This window comes from Glandiceps talaboti, chromosome 4 (genome assembly GCF_964340395.1).
Source record: "Glandiceps talaboti chromosome 4, keGlaTala1.1, whole genome shotgun sequence".
Classification (NCBI taxonomy): Eukaryota; Metazoa; Hemichordata; class Enteropneusta; family Spengelidae; genus Glandiceps; species Glandiceps talaboti.
This window is the reverse complement of record NC_135552.1, coordinates 23726406-23738791: the sequence shown is the minus strand read 5'-3', so window position 1 is coordinate 23738791 and position 12386 is coordinate 23726406. Positions and strand designations below refer to the sequence as shown.

The 12386-nt window shown below is 35.3% G+C and overlaps 1 protein-coding gene across 1 annotated transcript; it reads left to right on the top strand.

Moving 5' to 3' along the window:
* The first annotated feature begins 8187 nt into the window (after positions 1–8187).
* LOC144434694 (uncharacterized) lies at positions 8188–12254 on the top strand. Its single transcript, XM_078123210.1, has 5 exons — positions 8188–8239; positions 8728–8854; positions 9992–10370; positions 11428–11522; positions 12124–12254. The coding sequence occupies exons 2-5, from the start codon at positions 8764–8766 to the stop codon at positions 12144–12146; spliced, it is 588 nt and encodes a 195-aa protein (XP_077979336.1). The 5' UTR covers positions 8188–8239; positions 8728–8763; the 3' UTR covers positions 12147–12254.
* Positions 12255–12386: the final 132 nt, after the last annotated feature.

Here is a 12386-nt window from a genome sequence, read left to right as displayed (position 1 = left end):
TTCGAAAAACCCATGAATATACCCAGTCATCATGTAGTTTATTCAATATTACCAAAGAGAAGGTTTTTCGTGTCTGTTATACTAACCGCAAGGCCAATGAATCATTACAATTTGTTTCTTCGTTTGATTTTTTACAGTATTGAAATATAGATGGTCAGTTTTCATAACGGTCGGTGTTACGAAATGCATTCCTATCCTGATTCTATATAGAGGATGCGTCGTCATGACGATGAACATTTACAGAGAGAGCGTATTAAATGTGTTGTTAGGGCAAAGCTACGTTACTACGTATACTGAGGTTAATCCGTTGTCTAATTGATAGTACCAGTTTACCCAAGGTTGTGAGAGCACTGTTCAAACATAGCGAATGTACAACTTTAAGTTATAAGATGTAAATGAACAAGAAAACAATTGACGTATCCTACATATATTTAGCTTTATTGAAAACCAAGCAAACACAAACACAAACAAACAAACAAACAAACAAACAAACACAAACACAAACACAAACACAAACACAAACAAACACACATACATATGAGTCCTGTATACTGACGTGGTTCACTTGGTTACACTTGGAAAACACCGTTTAATTTATCCGTTTCATTCAATTGCTGAAAAGTCCTGAAAACGTTTATTTATTTAAAATAAATATATTAAGTCCACCCTTCAGCCTATTCCCCAAAATTAAAATGAAATAGTATATATGTTATATATGTTATGTGTTCTGTTTTTAGCCTTGGCAAAACGCACAGGCAGCAGGCATGGGTGGGGGTTGGTGGGCGGGTTCGGGTGGGCGGGGGTAGGGGTGGGGTACAATTTACACTACTGGAGTGTTCGTAAATTACTTACATGGTTTCACATTCCCATCTGTTGTAATTTTGTTAGAGTCGATGTAAAATCCAGTAGTTGTAAAAACATTTTGTCGTTGCTTTTCTTTTTGTTTCTTGTTTCCTTTGTAACGTCGCCATCTAGCTGTGACCATCAATCCTCCAAGACCTAGAAGGAATCACATTTGAAGTGACTTAAGTTAGTGAACGAGGGCATTGTGCTTTTATTTATTTACAAACGTGCACCAGTAATTTTTGCATTAAATTGGGGGAAAAGACAAAAAAGTAATATACTGTGTCTTGAGATCATTTTCTTGAGATCATTTTCACAAACTACTCACTTTAATAATTTTTACATTACTTCCTAATGCTTGAGAGGTATGTAAATATTGGCATTCCTCTTGATTTCCTATGTTCCGTGTAATAATAACACCTTTTCGATCGAGCTTTCGAGTTGGCAGCTATTGCAAAGATGTGGACACAGTATAGGGGAATAACCATGTCTGTTTTAGAAAGAGGATGATTTCATGAATGAGGGAGTCGGGGGAGGGGAGGGGAGGGGAGTAGGGTGGTATTTCTTCTCTAGAAATATGGCGAGACAGCAAATCAACAAACGCATCATCAATCCCCTCTCCTTCTTCGATGAAAAAATAAAAAAATGTATGTTTTTGGAATGATTGAATTGTTTATTTAAGACTTCATTCCACCGTTCTAATTGATAACAGTCCGATACTTGAATGCGATCATTAACTTGAACTCTCAATAAAATCAGGATAATTAACGGGAAATCAAACTTAGAAAATCAATGAGAATAAATTGACTGTGATAGTTCAATAGTACATAGATAGAAAATAAGTATACTGAGAATTCGGCTGAAAATCCCCCGATGATAGCAAGGAGTTGAATAGAGTATCGCAGTTGTAGTTAATTAATTAATTAATAAATTAATTTATTTATTTAAGCATTGAATCAACGTAGATAAATACATGCACGTATCATAGAAATGGTGTCTTTGAAGCCTGACCGGGGAACATATTGATTAATTGTGGCGAATTACACACTACGTTATCCCAAACCTAAATAGCTGTGCGTGTTTAATTCCTTTAGAAAATAAAATTGATTTAAAGCGGTAAGAACATTCTATAGTGAATTTGAAGATCATATTTGAAGTAAATGCTTTAGCATAAAATACTGTTCCCCTTGATGAGAAATATTGTGTGTGCATTTGATGGTGTATCATTGTTGGTAGGGGTATTAAAAGCACAGAAATGTTGATGTTAAATAGGGACGTGTTATTTCATGTTTTGAAAAGACGTCATGAAGAATATATACTAAACCAGTCTGAGAACAGATTGTTTCCAAGTTGATTTGATTTGACACGCGTGTTGGTGGTCGAACACAGCGGTAGTATCACAGCATCATGTATTACAATATGCACGTACTTACCAACAAACATCACCAAAATTAGGGTAAATGGTGGCAGAACAAATTCAACAGCTGGTGGCCTTTTTTCTGAAACAACATCTTCGGTTTCCGGCTCCTCCGATCCGTCGATGGCGTCATTTTCAGTTTCACTTTCTGGTTCTGTTATTCCCCCGGGTTCTGCTGTAGATGTTAACCCTCCACGAAATACAAAACTTGACAGGAAAACCAACATAATAAGTGTAAACGTTGACATTCTTGCACTCAGCTTTGAGAAACCAAGACACTGAAAAAGAATGGTGTACCGATTAAATTGATTAATCAATCGTCGCTCCTGGCAGTATTGAATTACGCCACTGGCAAACTGATCACTGATTCGTCTCAGGAAGTGACCATATTTTATTAGCAGTGTACAGTTGTCAGGGCACTGCAGTATAAATACAATAATATAATATAATATCTATATTATATAATATTATATTATATAATATAATATCTAAATTGTGAGTGCTTCCATTTTAAGATATGTTACAATGATTCAATGGATGGATGGATGGGTGGGTGTGTGTGTGTGTGTGTGTGTGTGTGTGTGTGTGTGTGTGTGCGTACGTGCGTGCGTGCGTGTGCGTGTATGTATGTATGTATGTATGTATGTATGTATGTATGTATGTATGTATGTATGCATGCATGCATGCATGCATGCATGCATGCATGTATGCATGTATGTATGTATGTATGTATGTATGTATGTATGTATGTATGTATGTATGTATGTATGTATGTATACGCACGCACGCACGCACGCACGCACACACGCACACACGCATGTATGTATGTATGTATGTATGTATGTATGTATGTATGTATGTATGTATGTATGTATGTATGTATGTATGTATGTATGTATGTATGTATGTATGTATGTACGTGTATACACACATACCCAAATATACATGTATATATATATATATATATATATATATATATATATATATATATAATTAGTATTAGTATATATATATATGTGTGTGTGTGTGTGTGTGTGTGTGTGTGTGTGTGTGTGTGTGTGTGTGTGTGTGTGTGTTTATGTAGGAAGTCAGTGGTAAGATTTATCCGTAGCACAGTGCGCGATACGTCTGCACGCAGAGCGGAGTATATGTTGAGGGTAGGAGAAAATCAAGTCGGGTTTTTCGTCTCTACAAGCCTGTTTCGTCAGGCTTGTAGAGACGAAAAACCCAACTTGATTTTCTTCTACCCTCAACATATATATGTATGTATGTATGTATGTATGTATGTATGTATGTATGTATGTATGTATGTATGTATGTATCTGTGTATGTGTGTGAACTGTTTTCTCTGTCTACGACTGCTCTATTCCTAATTTGCTTAATTTTGGTGATTTGTTTAGCATGATCTTTATATGCAGAAGCTATTAATATAGAATCAATCGAAGTCAAACTCGGCGAAAATTACAGAAGTATTAAACCTTTGTAGCAAAGAAGGAAGGTTTAATATGAAATCTAACAACAGAAAATGTGTCTATTTGTCTATAAGTATTCGTATTAGTATTTTTACAGCTGTAATCATCTGATGAAATAGAAAAAAGCAAACATCTATGACCATTTGAACATATTGACTGAATACAAAGGTATCACAAATCAATACAAAAGTCACCATCACCGGATATTACGTTGTTGTTACATAGCTAAATCACCGGATATTACGTAGTTAGTTACATAGCTGAATTGGTTGCAAATGGATGGTTTCTCTCACTCTGAATATCAAACCTAACCAGGAGAAAACTGTCGTTTGCTCGAGTCGACTGGTTTCCATTTTGTTTAGTTGTTACTATTTGAGAGTTTGTACCAAATAAACCACCTCGTGTGCATTTTTGTGAAAGCACGTTTCATGATAACTATTCGGCAAAAAACGTTACTAATTATAACTAGAGGATGATGAAGGTAAAGGTTTATTCGGAAATAGCATACGACACGATATTCTATGCAAACGACACGAATAAACAGTGTCTTCGTACCATGAGCTAGATCATGAAGTGTGGACAATTCTGATTTACAGATGTGAAATACGATATTATGCTAATTAGCACTTACGAAATTTACTACTTTAAACGTCATTGAAAATATATTTCAACAAATAATTTGGTTCCGATATGAACATAATGTATGTTGAAATGAACTAATTCTGACGAAAGTACAAACTCCCCGATGAAGAGTGGGTAATTTTATCCTATGATGAATTATATATAAACACAATCTTGTACATGCAAATCTTTTTTAAAAAGTGCACCTATGTACAAAAATCATATAAACTGCAAAATTTACTTTAGACTGTCGACAGTCTTTCGTGCCTTTTTTGCTACGTTTTATCTAAAACTAAAGTCGTCGCCTCGCTACGATCCGGAGCAATACTATACCCGCGTCCTGATCAGCGAGTGCCGGAGGCACGTTCGTGCTTTCGACACTCACAGTTGGTGCCTTCGGCAATGGCAGTTCCTATCAGCACGCATTGGTATTCAGTGCTACGGAGCAAGGCAACGACTTTGTTTTAGATGAAACGTGGCAAAAAAGGCACTAACGACTGTCGACAGTCTAAATTTACTTGGGTATAATTATTTGTTTCGTAATCCCACAGTCCCTCATGTTTGCTATTAAACAACAAATTCAAATTCCACACGCTAAGAACGGATACAAGTTGATGAGTAATTTTGTTTGAAAGGTGGAATTTATAGAACGTTACGATTTCCCAAGCAAATCGCACGTACTGAGGCGTGCTTCATTTACGTTACTTTAACCTTACCATACATGATGTATACTAAATGGTTGAAAATGACGTAATGCCTAGGAATGTTAAAAGGGTTGGTATATCAAAATGGTAAATCCAAATCAGTACACAAACCGCACAGGGTGTTTTTTTATTAAAAAAACCGCTTCAACTGAGACGTTAATTGGAACTAATTGACGTTATTGGCTTTATTTATTTGGAACTAAATAAAGTAACTGACTGTGTAGTGGTTGGCCTAGAAGCATTCATTCCCTACTGAGCCGTGTCACTTCAAGTCTAGATTTGGTTGACAGCAAGTAGACGCAATGATGGATGGACATAAAATGGCAATTGTCAGTCAGTTTAACCTTACAATGACCCAAAATCAAACTCTTCACTTAAATCTCTTTCAGACAAAAGTGGCTCCTGAAAACTGTAAATATAAATCTAATAAGACTACTTCTAAGTATAGGTTTCTACATGTAACATTGAAATATTCAGAAAAGAACGATGCTCTCAATTTTGACAAATAACCCTTAAAATATAGTAATATGTATATACAATTCTGAGAGTTTGGTATGTTCATTAAATTTCCGTTAATCAAGATGATATATTTTTTCCATGTCAATTGAGCAGTTCTCTGCAAATGTTGTCGTGATTGTGATGTCATAATTTGTTGTGTTTAAATTTTAGCACAGTTATGGATAACGGTGGAGAGACGTCCCTTCATTGTCTGTAAAATGATTTCTAACTTCTGTTAAAAAATGTAAAACGTGCATGAGTAAAATTTAAAAAATGTATTTCGTACAAAATATCTGATTTCTGGTCATGGATGCATTGTCTGTGGGACAACAGGGATAAAGCATATATTACTTTAACCATATCCCCCAAATTATACACCCATTCGATGTATAGAAACTAATGGAGGATTCTATAATAAAATGTGCATGTTTTCTAAGTGACTTGTCAAAAGATATTATATTAAGTGAACAATTATGTGAAACAAATTCCTCAACTGTACGTTCGGAGAGGACTACAGTAGTATTGGCGATACAAATCCACATTCAATATATCAAATATTCGTTCGTTCATAAATAAAAAATGTATTCATCGTGAGTGGTCAAACCTACAAGGGTTCGTGATGTAGCGGTGAAACACGATGCTGTTTTAATTTGATAAATGCAGGGAAAGTGAATAAAAAAATGACGATATTTCACTGACCAAATAATGGTAATCAAATCATAAAAAAACGTATACCTACTTCGAATATCTTTTTGAACAGAAATGGCAATGGTAAGCTTACTTTTTATGTATGCAAAGCTGCTGTTTATCGACAGATTTTCATTGAGTTGCTATGGTGACAGTAAAGAAACTTACCTGGTACCAATTACACTGTATGTATAGTGAATGTTAATTGTAGGTGTTAGCATAGATGTTGACGATTACATTTTCTTTGAGATACCCAGTCTATAGTGTTAAAAAAACCTACCTGTCTGCGATATAGAGAATTTGGCTTTTATAGGTGTGAGTATGGATATTAACGATGATGACAAAGAGTTAAATTCAAGAAGCGATCGCGAAGAGCATTCCAACGAATGTATATTCCAAGTGTTGTACGACTGAAATGCAGTAGATGAAGCCCACAAAACTCACGAAGTACGTACGTCACGTGATTAATATTCTCTTTGACGGCTAACTTTAAGTTAAACGAGTCTTTGTGTGACTCCGTATATGTAGTGACTATGTTTACAAAGCATCAGTTAAATTGACAGAAGTGGTCTGTAATGAAAAGAAGATAACGTTATTACTCTGAAATATCCGATACATATTTTGACAAATCCATAAAGAAGGACAAAAAAGTATTGACTGACCTTATTTCGTAATAGGGTCATGTTGTCGCGATCAATACGTTGATAAGGTTGTAGGCATTATTAAAGTAAACACCTTAACACTTCTATGCAGTTCTAAGATTACCGACTTGATGCCCTAGTTTTGAATATTAGATGTCAATGTAACAGTAATCATTTTAAACATTGTATACATTATTACGCCACCTTGTGGACATTGTAGAATTTCAGAACTACTTTTTTTTTTTTTTTTTTTTTACCAAAAGTCAGTATTTGGGGGCGCAATTGGTCGTGTATTATGTAATGCAATGCAATGCAATGTAATACAATGTAATACAATGTAATATGACCGACAATGTAATGTAATGTGATGTGGACATCCTTGAGTGAAGTGGAACTCGTTTCTCTCTGAATAACGCTACAATAAACTCAGAAGAACTCAGTTTCAACTATGTATCTTTACATTAATGTGTACATATATAGCTGACTAAGCGAAAGTGTTTTACATCATATCAATATCCTCCTATTTTCACTGGAGAAACTACAGTGTATTTGACAAAGAGACATATTTTTGACAGTTTTTGACTCCTACAGTATCGTCAATCCTTTACTACTGATATATGATGGACATACAATATACATCAGTATCTTTTATGAGTGTATTAATTGTGTTGTGTTTCTCATCATAGTTTTCGTTTCATGTTTTCATTTCACTTACAGAGAGTGTGAATCCTAGACTACGTAACTCTAACCCTATACTCCATATGAAGTTTATTTAACATAGTTTTGTGTTGTATAAACTTTTCATCAGAACAGAACAATAGATTCGCAGAGACTGTGTGTGTATTTCCTACAACATATGTTGTAGTAGTACGTTAACCATACACCGTGGCGGTTGCTTAGTTAACACTGTAACAAGCTTCAATACAGAATAGTGTACATACGTCGGATAGTTGCTGGTATGTCACAGATGCCAGACTCGTTCAAATGAACAAAGTCGCACGTTTTCCCAGCAGTAGTTACTCTGAGTCAATTTGACGTGATTGTAGTATTTCTTCCGCAACACCGACTCTTATCTTGATCCGGAAGATGAGAACATATGAAACAAATTTACTATTGGTTAAAACAAAATGTTTTTTTATTTCAATAACACAAATAGTTGCACCAGATGTTTTATTATATATGTGATACTTTACATTGTGACTAGAGTAAATGGTAGGCGTACAGAAACAGGGTCAACAAACTGTTATGTTGTCACTTTGGTCACAGGGGTGTCTCCCCGGGATGAGAAAATACGTGAAATAGTCATATTTATATCATTAACGTCGACTATCAGGAGGTTTTGATAACCGTTGAAAGGTACGTAACGATTGACTCTTTATTTGTCAGACTCTATGCCACATTTTCCTTCTCATTTCGTCAGCTGGTAGTCATGATTGTGTTTTCTACCGTTGATTTTCTTCTCTTTCAATTCACTCTTTCACGTCTTTATTTTTCGCTTTATCTTTCATTATCGTATACGCTAGCCAATATTATTCTAATTGATTGCAGCCTATCGAAGTATGTTTTTTTCTCAAGAATATCGTCCACCTTAAGTTATTAGCGATATCTACACCAAAACTAGTCCCATACACAATATTTTATCATTCAAGTGACGTCTTCCTTTTTGCTACTGAAAGCATAAGTTCCATTAATGTAGTTGTTCAGCGGTAAGTGCCTGGTTGTTGATAACGTTCTTTCAACATGCTGATACTGATTCAAGAAGGCATACAGTAATGTGTAGCTATGCATGTTTTATAATACCATACACCAGTACCTGTGTGTGTGTTTGTATTTCTATTCAACAGGCAGCTTCACTGAACAATCCGGCTTATCACTGGATCATGATGTGCACTACTCTGAAGGTGATAGCCGTCCTGTTGGTAGGTGTATCTCTAGAGATGACAGGGGCAGCCGCCAGCACGGTGACGGAAAGTAAGTACGGGAATTTTCAGTTGAAAGCGGTTTGCATAACATTCTCGCAACAAACCAGAAATTAAAGACATGTGGAGTCAAAGACGCCAGTTGTTGAGACCGGTGTTCTGAAAATAATAACAATAATAATGTGCTTTATTCAGAGTACCGTGGCGACCGGCCTCGCGTACTGAAATCAATCTATACAAACTCTGCGAATGTAGAGGTTTGTTGTGACAAACAGCAATGGTACATACAAATCCACATAATAATAGCAAATACAACCAAAATTAGTCCATCATACTTTGACGTAAATGGAAAGCAAAAAATACAAACTTTGCTAAATTATTCTGAGTAACTATGAACATGATTTGTTGTCATCAAAGAATAAAATTTAAAATTGCGAAGGGGGCTGAAAGAATTATTGTGGGATATACAGGGCATATTAAACAAAAATAAACTTCATCTTAAATCAAATTACCAATATTACAAAAAATACAAAAATACATAATCTTCTATATCTAGATACACCGTCTCCCCTGCCCTTTCTATTGCTAAATTGTGAGCAGATTCTCTAAATCTAGAAAGAGTCGTTAGAAATATCATCTTACCGATATATGAAAGATAACTTTCATATTGCAGAAGAGATTTGAAATGTCTGTATGTGTCAAGTTGTGGACTTTCTGACAAACCACCGATCGGCCCAACTTTGACCATCTGCCAACAGTTAGTGAATAAAACTTTTAAAAAACACACGTACCTGGGAAGTTGACATTAATATAGCTAGTTTCTCCACCCCCACCCCCACCCCCACCCCCGAAATCAAATAGTGTACCCCTAAGTACTTGGTTAATCGTTCATAGTCTATTGTTTGTTTGTTTGAAAAAAAGAGAGATTTGGACGTCACTTTCATCAAGTAAACACAATCTGTAATATTGAATCTATTAGCTGAACATGTATAGTTATTTCCTCGAAGTTATATCAATCTGAAATACTTGTAGTGAGTGTTCATTCATTTTCATCATCTTAAAAATTCAAAAAAGCAATGGTATATTTTTGTTGTTTATAAGATTTTTTTACTGTTACATTGTAACTGATCAGTTCATTGTGACAATGGATCAAGGCAATATAACGTTGATATATTTCTGTGTCTTTCAGCAAGTGTTAACTTGTACAATTGTTGGGACTACGAAATACACTGTGGCAAGAAGACGTTCGATGAAGCAAAGAACGAGTGTGAAAGTATTCAAAATGACTTTGGTACAGGTCATCTTGCTGTCATACAAAGTGAAGTCCTCCTTAATGGAATTAAAGAGACTGTGACCACTGCAGGATTGAATACCAAGAAGTGCAACCAGTTTGGTTTCTGGATTGCATATACAGATCCAGACCAAACTGTAGATGAGTATAAACATACATCAGAAGACTTCAAGTGGCTGTATGATTCATGTACTTTTTTCGAGCGATGGGAAAAGGGCCAACCAAATGACAACAAGAAGAAGTATGACCACTCAGGCCAGAACTGTGTACAGTTGTGGTAAGCACGTGTGTGGAAGTCTCTTCATCTCTATAAATGCCACCAATCTAAATAAGTCTGTCTGTCTGTCTGTCTGTCTGTCTGTCTGTCTGTCTGTCTGTCTGTCTGTCTGTCTGTCTGTCTGTCTGTCTGTCTGTCTGTCTGTCTGTCTGTCTGTCTGTCTGTCTGTCTGTCTGTCTGTCTGTCTGTCTGTCTGTCTGTCTGTCTGTCTGTCTGTCTGTCTGTCTGTCTGTTTGTCTACCTGCATGTTTGTCTGTCTGTCTGTCTGTCTGTCTGTCTGTCTGTCTGTCTGTCTGTCTGTCTGTCTGTCTGTCTGTCTGTCTGTCTGTCTGTCGGTCTGTCTGGCTGTCTGTCTGTCTGTTTGTCTACCTGTCTGTCCGTCTGTCTGTTTGTTTGTCTGTCTGTCTGTCTGTCTGTCTGTTTGTCTACCTGTCTGTCTGTCTGTCTGTCTGTCTGTCTGTCTGTTGTCTCCTTTTTTTCTTTCTCAAACAAATATAGAAGCTCTCTCAGTCAACCTAACATATTGCATATTCTGTAAAGCAACAAAGTCGTCGCCATGACAGTAAGGGTTTAGATCAATAGTTCAATGCAGGATAAAAAACTAAATTCTCATACCTAGGCCCCAGACTCCTCCCCCACCCCCTTCTAACTAAATTGGCCAAAATTGAAACCGCACAATCAATTTCAAATCAGTATGTAGTAGTGCCATGAATATAAAGCCAGTATGTAGTGAGTAAAGAATAGTTCTTTTGTTGACACTTTACTTTATTTTAGTGCCATGCATTTACTATAGCCAAAATTATTCCATTTCTCAATTTGAAAAGAAATATTTGTATTTAGGGGTACAAAACATCCATTAAAAGTAAAATCGATTGTGTAGGATGAGAACTAAAATGGCTCAATAACTTTCCCACCCCAAAGTAAAAGAATTTAGTATTTTATACTACATTGAACTGATCTCACCCCTAAGACAGCTATGCTACGAGATTCATGACTGTTACCCTGATTATACGGAGACACTGAAAACATACATTTCTGTCTTTTTGTTTCTTTTCAGGTATAGAACAAACAAGAAGGGCAAAGTTCTTGGTGAAGGGTATTTTGATGACGAGTACTGTAGGGAGAAGAAGGGATACGTCTGTCAAGTACCAGGTAAAGACACTTACTGTTGATACAGTTTTTAGTTATTGAATCACGAAAAGGTTCATTTATAGAACATAATATTTTATGATATACATATACTACAAAGACCTAGGTATTTAAGTCATCATTAACGATACATTATTGGTAAAATATATAACAATAACAATACTAATATGTAACATTTAATAAAATGATAATTCTAAACAAAGTATGGTTTATTCTGATCACGTGATTTAAGGAAAGGTTTGGAAATAGATAATGGTCAATGGGTGGTGGGAATAAATAAATAAATAATTAATTGATTAATTAACAAATTGATCAATTACCGGTTAATTTGTGGATTCATAATTGTACACACATACATGTATATACAGACACATACAAATGTTTTTATCCGTTTCTTCGGTCAAATGATGACTCTTCGTCGGCTTCACTTAATATAATTTACTCACTGAGATTTGTAACTGTGGCCATCATCGACAATGTTTATACAATGTCTATATTATTACGATTTTATCTTTTGTGAATAACATGACAAATTACATTTTGTTAACGTTGTATATTTCCAAATGTTCAAGATGGTAACTTTCTTTTCCGTTTTTTTTTTCAGCTGGGTGTGGTCCAATAAAGTAGAATATTTTTTCACGTGACTGCATTATCAGGATGCCAGAAAAAAGGGTGTATTCAGTTTCATTGACATTTGATCTAATCTTTATCTTAAAGTGGCCATAATGACGAGGATTTGGTATTTATTTTATTTGATTCTTAATTTATTAAACAATTTTATTATAGCTTCCTACTTGAAAAATTAATGTGAAACAACATCGACTAAGTCTATGTTTGTAACTCAATACATTGCAAAAATCTAAAAAA